Raw genomic sequence first — 14,665 nt, 5'->3', positions numbered from 1 at the left:
AGACTGATAAAAACTCTTGCAGCTGGAAACCTGGAGCAAATGCTGGTTTTCTTGTCTTTTGGATGAAGGCATCCTAGGAAAATGCGAATAGGCTGAGTGCCGCTGGGGAGACTGATGGAAAGTGGGAGACTGAGCGAGAGCTGCCTGGGAGACAGGCAGAGAGCTGAGCCACTTCACAGGGAGAGAGAGGAGAACAGCCTGAACTGCTGAGCAAAGGGAAAGGGTAGCACTGATGTGGTGACTTGAGCAGAGTGTCTGGTGTGTTTTGGTTGGGTTTTTGAAGATTTAAATTGGTCTGTAGGTCATGTCTCTTAAAATAAGTTTGTTTGCTTAACACCGCCCCCCATCAAAATCATTTTGACAAGTGTTATAATGTAAGTCTTCTATCTAGTGATCTTTGTCACTTAAATTAGCATTTCCTCTAGTAGTCAACATATATAATCAACACACATTGATTAATACTAATAATGAGATCTAGCATTAATTATACTAGCAGACTTCCCTAGCTAAAGAACTGAAGTCTGTTTATGTGCTGTATCAACTTTTCTTAAAGGCACAGTCAGGCCATGTCACTTGAAATTACTAGTTCAATGATATGCTCACTTCTACTGAATGAACTTAAGGTAAAAAAGCTTTTTTCTTTTTTTTTTTTAACCTCAGGAAAAAGAAAATGAGGATATGCTATACTAGTCCTGAAATCTTGAAGGATTTAGAGACGTAACCTACTGTTAACATTGCTACTTTTAACTAAATTGGTTTGAAGTTTTGTGAACATCTTACTTTGCAAGCAGGGTTTGATGTGACTTTTGTACATTTTGGTACTTTAAAATTCCATGTAGATTTTTTTAAGAAGAAGTTATTAAATGCCCAGTGATACTGGATTAAGAAACAAACCCTCAAACAAAAATCAGAGGAATACATTGCATACTGGAACAGTAACTGCTTAAGTGTGGGTACTGCAACCTTTCTGCTGAGTTGGTTTAAAAAAAAAAAAACAAACAACCTTTTAGTTGTAGATCAATGTATATGGTAGTTATCGATAGGAAAAAAAAATCTACTTTGCAGTTGAAAAGTTAAAACAAATTTGAATTGGAGGGAGGGTTCAGTTGCAATTTGTCTTAAAACTGGTGATTTTAAGTCATAACATGATGAGTAAAAAAGCAGAAGGATAAGAAAATCACAGATAAGTGAGTTGCTTCAGTTGGACAGTCACAGTTCAAGGGGCTGCAACACAAGGTAAATTGAAGCTTAAAGCTCTTCCAGTATTTCCAGATTTATTCAAGAACAGCACCAGTGAAATGTCTGTGTCTAGGGTTTTTGATCTGCAGAGGTAAAAGCAGCAGAATAACTGGATGTTGGAAACTTCTGTGAAACAGATGGAAGTGCAGGTCAGAGACATTGAGCTGTCATCACTCACCTGGCCCTGTGCTGTGGGGAGTTCAAGTGGCTGGACAGTGTTAGCCCATTATGATAACAAAAACCCTCAGTTTGCTGGGACACTTGCACTGGTGCTAGATGCTCGTTTTTATGTTAGTGACTACCTTTGCAATTAGACATTGTCATATCACGAACAAATTACTGCATGTATATGCATTAACAAATATTTTCATTTCTATGCCCACCTGTCTTTTACAAAACACTTTTTTTTTTCTCCCATGTACTGTTCCAACTGTCTGATAGTGCCTCTGTGCTACAATGTGAGTCTTCTATAATGAATTGAACATGGTAGTCCTGAAACACAGATAAAACTGATGTACTAGGATGTGGAAAGAATAGGAATTTTCCAGTGCTAGTAGTGCTTAACAGGTTTACAAGGAGGCAAGTGTGTGTGTGTATCACCTTACTAAGGACTAAGTGGAACACAATGTTATGGAAAAATTGAACTATGGCACTCTAATATGTAGGTACCCCAACTGCAGAATGAGTTTTTTGGTGCTAGGGTGCTGCGTGAGTAGAATAAAGACTCTACATTCCCAAAATAGCCTGTTTAATAGCTGCTTGTGGTTGCTGCATGATTGGCAAGCTGATCTATCTAGATCCTCTTTCTGACAGTGACTGGTAGCAGATGCTCTGAAGAAAAAGTACAAGAAATGGAGTAGCACCCTTTTTCCCAGAAATGAGAGATTTGGGGAATTCAGAATAGTTCAGATAGAACATATTTCTTGTTTAACAGGAGCTGATGGATCTATTTTTTGACAGGTTTTTTTTTTATCATATGTTTGTGATCTCTAACATTCTCTGACAACAATCTGTGATATATAATTTGCTGTATACCAATCTGTATAGGTATGGCTGTTTTGTTCTACCTGTTGCTTGAGCAACAGTTCCTCCTGCTTGTGTCCTGAGGAGCTGGAAATAATCATGCTGGAATATGCATACCAATATTAGATGGTCACAGTCTGTGACACAGGCTTTTAAAATATTTGAACTAATAATTGTATAGCCCACTTCTAATTCATTATTCAAATGATATCAGCATATTATGTCTATATATAGTGGTGCTGTAGGTACAAAAATGAAATGGGGACATGCAGAAAGAGAATAAGGAATACTGGCATTCAAGTTCTAATGTGAATGAAAGTGGGAAATTAATTTAGACAATTACAGAGCAATATTATGCTTTTAATTTCATTGAATGAGTTGACCTAGATGCTCGGATAGTGTCATCGTCTTGGATAATTGTGTCCAAAGCTTTACCTGCTCATGGACGAATTTGTCAGAATCTTATTTGGCCTATTTTCTTTGTAAATAAAATTTAATAGTTTGATTCTGTGAAGGAGCTGGGGCTGTTTAGTATGAGGAAGAGGAGGCTGAGGGGAGACCTCATCACTCTCTACAACTACTTGAAAGGACACTGTAGAGAGGTTGGTGGTGGTCTCTTCTCACAGGTAATTAACAATAGAACGAGAGGGAACGGCTTCAAGCTCCAACAGGGTAGGTTTAGATTGAACATTAGGAAGGAATTTTTCACAGAAAGAGTGGTCGGGCATTGGAATAGGCTGCCCAGGGAGGTGGTTGAGTCACCGTCCCTGGATGTGTTTAAGGGCCGTTTAGATGCGGTACTGAGGGATATGGTGTAGGGGAGGACGTTGTAGAGTAGGGTAGATGGTTGGACTCGATGATCCCAAGGGTCTCTTCCAACCTAGACGATTCTATGATTCTATGAAAGTAATTAGAGTAAATAATCTCTTACTTGGTATTCATGTGTCACTGATAGTATGTAGCCCTTTATGCATAAAAACGGAGTTGTATAATAGTAAGTCTATAGTGACCAATTCTTGGCTCGGTTTAAATGAGAGAAAAGCATTTTTGGGATACATAACTTTTCTTCTTTTTTTCCACATAACTGTCTTGAAATAGGTTTTTATAAACTCAGTGTGAACACAGCATGATTAGTTCCCCTTTAATTTAGCAGGTGGCATCTGACTTCCTTTTTTTTATTGGGGTGCCTGGAGAACATTAGGTTGAAACTTACCTAATGAATTCTTTGGCTGAGTTTTGCACTGTTGCTGACTATGCTGCTTGAACGGTCGCTACCCCTACTTGCCTGTTTCTTCACAGTCTTCACTGTGCTGGTGAAAGCTTCATGGCTGCGTGATGAACTAGATGGAGGATTGATTTGGGTAAAATATGACCCAACAAAAATAGTTATGTTCTTGTCTTGTTCAGTTGACAGTACAACTACTTACACTGGCAGGCTTCAAAGTTTGAAACCACAACAGAACTCCTTGAGCACCTGCAGGGAGGCTTAAAGCAGAGGAGTCTCTACAGAATTCAGTTTTGAGCTCTTTGAGATAAATAACTCGGGGATAATCCTAGTCAGTGTAATGCAGCTTGGAAATACTGAGATAGCTATCAGAGTCATACTTTAAAAACATACAGGACCTTACCTACCTCTTAATTTTCTTATCTGTTAGTTGTACCATGATCAAAGTGTTGTTGCAGACCACAGCATGAATACTAAACGTTTTTCCAGAGAGAAGACATGAGAGACAAACGTACTGTGCAGTCACTGGGCATGATTGGAAATTAGTAGTACAGTTTGCTTTAAATGTTCAGCACAGTCAGGAAAAAGAAGTAGGAAGTGAACTTTCCCTCTGTCTCAACTGAAAATTAGCAGCTCGGTTGCCACTGAGGTGTCTTTGTTCTCAGTCAGTAACAGCGCCATAAAACTTAGAAAAGCATAGTCTGTTTTCAGCATTCCTGCCATCTCCTACATCAAGCATTGCTAACCAGGTGATTGTAAAATTCACTATTTTGATGTGAGTGAAGGGCTGGTTGAAGAAAGGGATCACTCTCCTTGTGTAAGATTCAAAAAAAAACAACAACTGACTGGCAAGTAGAGGGTAGCATGTTGAAGAGTTGGCCTGGGGAAGTTCCCCAGATTTTTCCCGAATTGTGTGGATGACTTAATTAAGACACAACACTAGATAGATGTTTTAATGATGAGACCATCCATTGATGATTTGGGACACGTATGTGTGAACTTTCTCCCATATGGGATCTCTTTGGGGCCCTGAAGGACTCGCTGATCTCCTTCAGTTCTGCGTGCTTAAAAAAAGTAAAAACGGGGGTTTCTCTGCAGCCTGCCTATGAAAGGTTTCGATGTAAAACTTCCAGAGGTCACTGCAATGTAGTGAAGTGATAGTCTTTATGTTCAGAGACCGAAGGAGCTGAAGGTTTCTTGCCTTTCAGCAGTCACTAGTAGGAGGAGGTAGTCCAAGCAAGGCCCTCGGGCCACTGTGCCCCCTCCCTGTGCTGACACAATTGCTGCTGCTGCTCCCCTAATTTAAGGAAGGGGTAATCTACTATAGCTAATGGTTGTTGTCTGCTCGCCTTTCTGCGTCCAGCCTGTGTGTGGGACCACCACAGTGGTAAAGTGTGAAAAGGGAACCGGTCATTGGTAGGGTGGGAATGGAGGTTTCGGGAGGCTGCCGTCCCCGTGGTGTTATGCAGGCAGCATCTGCAGCACATTTTTGAGACTTCTTGGGGCTGATGAGCTACAAAAGATACAAGGCCATGGAAAAAAAAGTATGAGTTTCTGTTTGCGTAAGTTTAATGAGCCCTTACTAAACGTTTGGTGCATAGACTCCGACCTGTTTCACTTCAAGTGTCAGGTATGTTTGGACTTTAAGTGAAACATTAGCTAACATGTCTGGATTTTTTCCTTCAAGAAGCCCAAAGTCTCCAAAAATTTTCTGGGATGCAAGTCCTTTACTCAGGTTTTTCATGACTAGATTTTGACAACTTTTGGCTGTAACACTTTCAGTGTCTTAAAGTTAGTACCAAGGCTGGATTCAGCCCATTGTGTGAGGGGGCGAATGTGTCTGTATCCCCTGGAGCTAACTGCCCTCCTGGGGGAGGACTTAAACTTTAAGGGACACATTTACTAAAATGAACTGCTAGCAAGTGGTGATGTTCTGGTGTCTGCTATGGGGAGATGAGGGGGAGTGTGTGTCAAGTCTCAAATCGCTGCACTCAAGGAAAAAGAGTGGATAACAAAGTCGTTGGTTTTTCCCCTGCCCCCCTTTTTTATGACCCCTTTTAAAATTAAATAGGGAAGATAAACTGCTGGAAGCTAAACTTGCTCACCTAAAGTAAAAAAGGGAAAGGCAACATCTGCCTCCTAAATGGACTGAAATCACTAGCTATATTAAAAGTATAATAAAAGTAAAATTGGGTTTAGGTGAGTACCCTCAAATAGGAGGATCTATTTTTCCTGACTGCAAAACTTGGAGTATTTCATCAAGAGAAACAATTGTACAGTGAAGCTGATTAGACACAGCTGTCAAATCCACTAAGTAAGCACTTTTAAAAGTTAATGAGAAATTATCTTTTTATTTTTCCATTTTGGGTATGTGTTTGGAAAAGAAAGGAACTTAATAGTTGGTATGGTGGAAGGGATAAGATACACAACTGTATATTTCTGTATTTTGGTGATTACCTATTGCAATTCACTAAATCTGAAAGATGCTGCTGGACACTGTCCGCCTCCACTCCATCCCTGTGTGCATGAATGTTTTGGCAGAGTCTCCTGTAAACAGGATGTGAAGCTGTTGGAGCCCTGTTTGACTACAGTTGTCGGTGTTTTGGAAAGTGCATGGACAAATTCTAGCTGCCTGTATCACGTGTGTACATGTGCGCAACCTTCCTCCTTTTCTTCTCCTGAGATGCTATTAATTTGGTCTCTTTGAACCTGATCCCAAAGACCAAATACTCTGGATTAAACACAGCCTGTAATACTGCCTTTTGTTTTTTGCCATTGCTGTGTTACTTTTCCTGTGACGTTAATCTTGAATTGTTTGGAATAGCTCTAGAGCTGACCACTTACTCCGTGTTTCTTGGTAGCGCTATACGAACAATGTATTAACGAGGCCTTACTATGCATGTTATTCCCATTTTGAAAAAATAAGTGTCGTTCTGATGCAGAGTTGAGAGACAGACCCTGGTACTTAAACCCTGTTGAAATGGAGACACATTTCAGTGAAGAATCTCTAAATGGGATGCTTGAATGGTCTTTTCCCAAGTAAAGAAATATTGCCTCCTACTTAGTTTAAAGGAACATGGCACACAGCTGCTCTCTACTCCTTGCTGTAAAATAACAGGCCGTTTGCTGATTGAAGCAAGCTATTGGCATTATTGCTAGCAGCTGCTGAACTCTTAGTGTTAACTTAAACAGCTCATAAATGTTAATCATGTTGCACTTTTGTTAGAGCTTGTCTGCATATCCCAGAGGCACTAGCTAATATGTCATGCTTTTTTCACATGAACTGATGACATTTCTTAGCGGAGATTCCAAATAGTAACTTCATAATCCAGTAGTTTTGCTGTGGTGGCTGAAGTTTCTTCCAAACTGCACTTTTAACTACAGCTCCGCTAGTACCAGTATAGCTTAATTTGGACGTGTTTCAGTAGGCACAAAGCTGCTGAGCCTGTGGTGGAATGAGTACACAGTCGAAGGGAATACACTGTCTGCTTACTGACCTGTTGTTTGGAGATCTGTGGCAAAGTCAAATCCAAATCTAAACTGAACAAAACGAGTGTAGTTTATCCCGTGCTTGAGTTTAAAGTAATTTTTATATTGCAATGGTTTTGCTGCTATACAAGTGTGACAAGCTTACAGGAAATCTAAGTGTTGCTGTAGAAATGTGTGTTATCTGCATAATAAGCAATTAAATAATGTGCTGTGGCCTTTTAACAGTCCCTCCTACTCTTCAGCCAGTGGGAATGTGTTCTTAAAAACAAGACAAAGCTCCCAAACAAACTAATCCTTTCCTTCCTTCAGGTCAGATTCTGCTAGTGTTCTCTGTAGCAAACACTGGTAAGGTCCCAGAACCTGGCTTTCAGCCTGTCAAAAAGATTGTAAATATAGCATTAATGAAAGCATAGATAATGAAGTAAAAGCTTCCGTATTGTTGTAGGAGTTTAACTTTTCAATTTTAATCATTGTGAAGGTCAGAAAGAGGACAGTGTTGTTGCTACTGCATGCTGCATAGAGAAATTATGCTTACCGCATCTAAAATTTGTTCTCTCATCCTTACTTTTCTGTGAGCGTCCAGTGGAAGTTTTTTAACTCTAGGGCTACCAAACTAGTTGACATTGAAGATAGGTTAACCTGTAGCCTAGACTAACTACAAGGCAACTGTTCCTGTACAAAGCTGTATACTGTCTGCTGCGTATTTGGGCGGTGCTTTAGTTGTATGCATATATGCTGTGCCTTTTCAGGGCTCTCTCCTGGGTGCTTGCAGAGGAATTTCTGTCCCTGAAGAGATGTGCAGGATAGGGACAAATATTGTGGACTGATGCTAAATGGATCCTATCCTGTAACGTGGGAGGTCCCAATTTGAGCTGGGATAGACTTCATTCAAGGAAGTATGATTTCGAGTGTGGAAGATAATAAACAGGCCTGAATTTCTCTGACTATTAAATTATCAAACCAAAGATACATAAGGCTAACACTAACATACAGAAATCTATGAGCAAGGGTTTGATCTCAAAACATTCTGTTATCTTGCATCCAAGGACAGGAGTAAATGTCACTCTTCAAGTAGGTGGATGTGAGAATTTGTTTCTGGAGAAGCCTAGAGAAAGATTGGATGGTACGTGATTTTATGGTCTTTGGTTAGAAATGAAACAGAAAACACTCTGGGAAAGTAGAGGGGAGTCCAGATTGTGTACATGTGGTTAAATTATAATTGCGTGACTGATGATTTGGGAAAGGCATAATCATAAAAAGAATTTTGGATTTTTAAAAAACTTTTGAGCTCACTTATTTGTAAAGAAGTGGTGTATTTTGTTACAGATAGGATGACCATCCAACTATCGGTTCTGCTTATATCTTTTTCAGTGGGTTTCCAGTAGTTTTTGTTTTGGTGGGTTGTTTTCTTTGTTTTCTCCAAAAGGAGAAAAACTCTGCTGTTGCCCTTTAATTCTGTCCCATCTACATGCATATCTCATGCAGCAGATCAAGACAGCTTGCTGAGATTAGATGCAACCTCAACTATATGGAGTGTTACTTAAATGAAAAACACAGGGGAAAAAAAAAAGCAACCCTCAGACTGATTGAATATCTGTGACTGTGTGTGCCTTGTTCTGAGTCTGAAAGTAACTTTCTTGTGCTGCATTCTTAAACTGACAGAATAGAAGTATACTCAGATGACTGACTTCAAGAAATGAATTAAGAAAGTGGTGACCTGAATTGAGGTTCTCAATTCTCTGCATCTTAATGATTCTGATGCAAAAGTACCTTGTTATTGCAGCACTAGAAGTTAAAACTTGATTTTCTTTCAGCTACATGCGTATATTTGGACTTTGGTGTGAATTGGATACTGATGAAAAGCATAAATGACTTAAAGTTGTCTGACCCATGTAGAAAGTTGTGTACCTGAAAAATCTTGGCTTTAGTCCTAAGGCTGATCTCCGAGATCAATCTCTGGACCAAAAAATGAGATGGCCAAAGAAACAAATCCTCCTAAGTAGAAGCTTTCCTTGTTTTTGTTTGTTAATTGTGCACCTCTACTGAAAAGTCTGAATGGATGACATAAATGTTCTTCCAAATCTCTGATAGTTCCAAGTCTTTGAGGGAAGGAATAAATTAATCTTAATCTTGAAGTCCTGCATTAAAAGTTTTGACTTTGGATTTGCAGAAGATTTCGAGAAAGCAATAGTTAAAGGAGCTGGTAGAACTTAGAAGCAAAGTATGGTGTACGCTCTTAAGCATTTATTTGCAACTGTACAGTTTGAAACCCAAATAGGCTAGTGACCTGCCAAAGTAGTGTTTGCGTGTCCAGGTAGGGAGGTACGTCACCAGTACCATCTATCATATTACTTGTGTGACTTAGGAGTAGGAAAAGACATGCAAGTTTATTAGGGAGTAATTTGTGAGAAGATAATTTGTGTGGGGTGAAGGAAAGCCATGAAGAACTGAAAGATTAAAAAGTACCAAAAAATGGTGGTCAAAATTATATTAATCATTTTTTTTTTTTTAATTCTCTTGCAGACCTTCAAGTGCTGACCTTCTTGGTCTATTAAGTTATTATAAACTTTTGCTGCTCTGCGAACATATAAAGATGTCTCGCAGCCCTGATGCTAAGGAAGACCCTGTGGAATGTCCCCTTTGCATGGAGCCTCTGGAAATTGATGACATCAACTTCTTCCCTTGCACCTGTGGCTACCAAATCTGCCGTTTCTGTTGGCATCGTATCCGTACTGATGAGAATGGACTTTGTCCTGCTTGCAGAAAGGTAAATATCCCGGAACAGCAGCTTGTCTTGCACATATCACAAGGCTCTTGCATTGTGTTGGTACCCAAGACATCCTTTTCCTTCGGGGAAACATTCATCTAGCCGTGGCCTGGGTCAAGGGTGAGGTATTGGATCGTTCAGATTCTATCTGCGTATGTATCGAAGCTGTTGTGCTACAGCTAGTCTTGATTTGTTAAATTCGGAACTGGATTAATAGGGGAAGCTGTGGATCAGAACCAAGGCGTGCTGATGCTAGGAGAACTGCCAAAAAAAAAAAAAATAATCCTTTGAGTTGGGTTGCTCATGCATTGACAAAGTCTTTTCAGGAAAGACAGTGAGGATTCCAGCATCAGGGGTTTGCTGAGGTCCAAGGTTCAGCTAAACTAGCAGAGCTGTCTGAGGCAAGCCTATAAAGAGCCTGCTTGTTTTATTTGTGGCACTGGAGCTTTTAATCCATGTTTTTTCTGGACACTAAACATGTAAAACCTTTGGAAAATATGTCCAATGGTGTTAAACTTAAAAGCATTTCAAAATCTAGGCTAAGTCTATTTGTCTAATATTCTGATCTTATTGCCAAATGCTAAAGGTAGTACTTTGAGAGTCACACTTAATTTCTCCCTGTTTCTTAATTGATGTCTGGCTGATACTTTGGTTGGCCACAACTATAAACTTCAGCTTCACTGAATTGCCTGGTTTTTCATTTGAATTATTTTCCTCCTCCTTTTAGTGTTTTGCTTAACCTCATTATTTCCTTATCTTTAGTGTTTAATAAAATTCTTTCTCAATATCATCTTCTCTTTAACGCTAATGACTTCCCTCGATTGTAACTTTCTTGCCAGGCCTTCCTCTTTTTGTAATCACAGCTACTTATGTCACCTCTTTCTCCTGCTATTTAATCTTGATTCTATCCTCAGTTTATGCCTTGTTGGCTTCCTCTCTCATAGTAGAGCTCCCCTTTCAGACCCCAAGTTAATCTTATTTGGTCTCACTATCTTTATTTACTGCCACGGCTTTCTTATAAGCATTTCCAGTCATTTTCTCGCGGCTTTTTTGGGCTTTGGCTACACTAGAGCTATCACTGCTAACGTGTGTTCGGATGCCCCTGTGAGCCTGAAGGCTCTCCCACAGTAACGTACGTTTGTTAACAAATTGTACAAATTTGCTGCTCTATTTGAGCTGCATGTTCTACATGGAAGATCCACCTGTCATCAGCCAAATCAGGCTCTACGTGTGATACCTGATGTTGGTGAGACATGCTGTATAGTAATTTTCATAGTACAAGCAAATTTCCACTCTTTTGGTACAACGTGAGATTTCTGGAATTTCGTTGTCGAAGTCACTTCATGTACCTGGATTTGTTACACTAGTTCTTGACAACAATTATTTGATTCATCTCTGCCTGTTCACTATTGGAAGTTTGTGGAATACATCTGAAAAATCAAGGAAGCAAATATTACTCACTGCCTGTGGGTGTCTGAATGCTTTGAAATATGGATACTGCTACAGCTCATCTTCTTAATGTGGAATAATCTGGTGTATGATTGGACGTGCAAGTATTTTGCTGAATTGGATACAGTTTGCTCAGAAAAATGTTTTTTGGAGTAAAGCTAGAATGAGTGCTGCAACTGGAATGAAGCACACCGTTCCAGGAGAGGAAGGAGACATCTTTCATGATGGACGAGGATTACATTCATGATATTTTCTTCATCCCTGGACTACAAGATGCTCTTAAATAGAGTTGCATCTGTATCACTGGATTGTAGCATGGAGGAGGCCGAGGAGTGCACTCATTTCGTGACATAGACCAAGATGTTGTGGTGCAGAGACCCCATCAGGATCTTGGGAATAAATCACTTCAAGCTACACAGTTGATGACAACGTCCAATAAGTCTGAAGAAGCCACCTTTTAAAGTGTGCTGGACCTTCTGAACCAGGTATGGTTTTTTGTGTGCAGTGTGTCTAAATAGTTTCTGTCTGTGTGTGGTAGGGTTTCTGAGGAAAAGATCTGAGCAGTTTTCTAGTTCATAACTACTACAGGGTGTATTGATTGTGACAGCTTAAAATGCTGAAGTGCAGAAAATGGCAAAGCAACAAAATTTTGGCAGGAAAGTTTATAGTAGGTACTATGGTTCCAACATGTTTGTAACATGTATACCAGTACAGGATACTTACTGCAAAATGGACTGTGAACAAACGTATATTAAAACAAGGCTATTTCATCCACAATTACATGATAGAAAACTCCTATTTGTGCCAATGGTATCGAAGGCGATGCGAGTTTTCCAGTGGTTTGATCGCTAGTCTGTGGAAAGCAGTAATGAAGAAATTACCTAACCAGGGATTTTGATATAAAGGTTTGGAGATCTTGGAGAAGTCTGTGATAAAATAGTTTGGCTATACACTACAGTGGTGCCTGTGCCATTAGCTTGATAGGTCTTAACTGAGCATTGCATGTATGCTGTTATTTTCCTAAGCTTCTCTAATTTACTTCTAACTGAGAAGATGTTAGCTTGCAGTTTTTTCTACCCAACAGAAAACATTATGTGCTTGAAAATTTTATACATTGAACATTTGTATTCTTGAACATAGTTTAACATTTGCATGTGCAGAATGTTCATGTGGCTGCAGCCAAGTGAGTTAGTGTGTCGTAAGTTTCCTCCCGTTAGCAACAGATAAATATTTGCTTTGTTTTGATTTGGGAAATTAAGAATTTAACTTGAAAGGTGGTTAGAAACTAGTGTTTCTTATTCATAACACATTAAAAGCTTTCTAAACTTAGTCTGAATCTTCTGAAATACTCGGAAATTGTTTCTGTTTAATTCATTAACTACAAAAAGTGCTTCCTTAAAAAATAGAATTGACCTGCTTTGAGTTCCTGATGCCCTTCAGAATTGTAGGTGTAGTCAATTGTAAGATGCTAAGCAAGCCTTCCTGTTTTTTCCAGTCAATTGATTTCTTAACTGTGAGTGAAATAGCCGCTAACTAGTCAAATTAGAATGAAAATATGCTGTCCTCAAAAGAGATTATTGTAGCCAAAAGCTGGTTTACAGGTCACCAGACTTGCTGGTTCTAGTTTTTATCCTTGTGATTTTTATCTTTGCAGTGATTTTTCTTTGTTCTTTTCTTAAAAATGTGGCCTTGGTACTGTTTTGTCATATGAATAATGCGTACTATTTCAGTCACTTGTATTGCTCTAATAGAGCATAGCATTCTCAGACCTTAGTTGTTGCAACTTCTAAATCCCAGCAATAAAAAAGCTCAGCTCCTTCACATTTCTTAATTGCTTTGCCTGTCCACCTGATAATATAACTTGATACACAGCTGTTTCTATGATGTGACTTTGACTTGTTCTACAATTCCTTGATTTAGGGAGTTTTATTCCTCCTAGCACGTTGTGTTAGAGATGAAGAAAAATAGTAAACTGTTACATTTTATGACCAAGAAACTGACATGTTTTAAGCATATTCTTGTCCGTGTTTATCCTACTCCTGCTTCTGTGTAAAAGAAACACCTGGTCTTAATGCACAGTCTCCAAATGTCAGTTGCTTCCTCTGGTGCTTTTAATCCCACAACAGAGTAGTTTGGTGCAACAACTGATACTTAGAAATATATAGGAAAATGCTGGGGTTTATTCTTGATATAAGTAGTATGGTGTATACTGTGCATAAACCTTATTGACTTTCTCTGTGTTTCTCATTTCAGAACCTATTTGGTAGCAAGGCAACAACTGGGAAATGTTGGTTCATCCATTGTGTGGAAGGAATGTGACCCATCTGGGAATGACAAAAGCAAAGTGCTTGATAAATGCCAGCTCAGCTTTCAACAATTGGGAAAATGTGGGGAAAAAAGTCTGAAAGAAAACAAAACTTAAATGACAAGACAAACTTAGTCAGAAAGACTTGAAAATTCATCAAGGGCCATCTCTGATTAAAGAAATGAGACTACGGAAGAGACATTTGAACTTCTGATGAAGTTCCTGTTAGCAACTTGCAGTTAGTGTAAACAAAATCTGGTCATCTTCCATGTTGGTACATCTTGTTCAGATGGCTTCTGTGGTTTTTGCTGAAGATGATGTGAATAACTGAAGTGGAGGCTGTCAGCTAAACTTAGTGAATCAGTGTTGTTGACATCTTTTAATGTCTTGTGTCTGAAAATACATAAATGCTGATAATACTTGATGTAGCTACTTTACTTGGATCTCAAATCCTCTACCAGCTAAGGAATCAGTGGTAGTAGCTTAAACAAGTATTTTATACTTCTTGTGAAAGAAAAAAAAAAAAGGTGAGATGTATCATGTCAGTAGCATTGCCGCTTTAGCTGTTGAAAGACCTGAGAGCTTCCGGTACCTTTGGTCCTACCCCTATTTTGTAGGATTGGACAGAGTAAACAACAGATGAAATGGTACTTTAAGATACACCAGCTGTCAATCCACCTTGCTTGGTTTTCAGAGCCACGTTCCACCAACCTTCCCTGCACACATTTTATCTATAGTTGAACTATCGTATCAGTTCATGAACTTCCACACTGCGGGAAGCAGTCACTCTGAATATGAAATCATTTGTTGTCATAGAATCATTCAGGTTGGAAAAGACCCTTAGGATGAGTCCAACCATCAACCCTACTCTACAAAGTTCTCCCCTACACCATGTCCCCCAACATTGCATCTAAAAGACTCTTAAACACATTCAGGGATCGTGACTTAACCACCTCACTGGGCAGCCTATTCTAGTGTCTGACTGCACTTTCTTCCTAATGTCCAGTCTAAATTGTCCTATTTATAGTCTGACTTCATGTAGTCATTTGAAAGGAACAGTTTTTCAAATAGCTGATATTTTTTAGAATTAACTTCTTAAATGTCGGTACTGTCCTTACTTGCCTTCCTCCCTCCTTAAATGCTCAATATCTCTTATCTGTCATCCTCC

The 14,665-nt window shown here is 39.2% G+C and overlaps 1 protein-coding gene across 8 annotated transcripts in view; it reads left to right on the top strand.

Moving 5' to 3' along the window:
• Window positions 1-14,665, top strand: part of CNOT4 (CCR4-NOT transcription complex subunit 4) — an 82,278-nt gene that overhangs the window by 27,272 nt on the left and 40,341 nt on the right. For all 8 annotated transcript variants that reach the window (XM_014964216.1, XM_014964215.1, XM_014964217.1 and 5 more), the window contains one exon: window positions 9,500-9,743. In XM_014964216.1, the coding sequence (XP_014819702.1) occupies window positions 9,570-9,743 (174 nt within the window). In that variant the 5' untranslated portion in view covers window positions 9,500-9,569. Of the gene's footprint in view, window positions 1-9,499; window positions 9,744-14,665 lie in introns of those variants that run through there.

The sequence above is a fragment of the Calidris pugnax genome, unplaced genomic scaffold (assembly GCF_001431845.1).
Source record: "Calidris pugnax isolate Ruff unplaced genomic scaffold, ASM143184v1 scaffold44, whole genome shotgun sequence".
Taxonomy (NCBI): domain Eukaryota; kingdom Metazoa; phylum Chordata; class Aves; order Charadriiformes; family Scolopacidae; genus Calidris; species Calidris pugnax.
The sequence above is the reverse complement of the archived record's forward strand: the minus strand, read 5'-3'. Positions and strand labels throughout refer to the sequence as shown.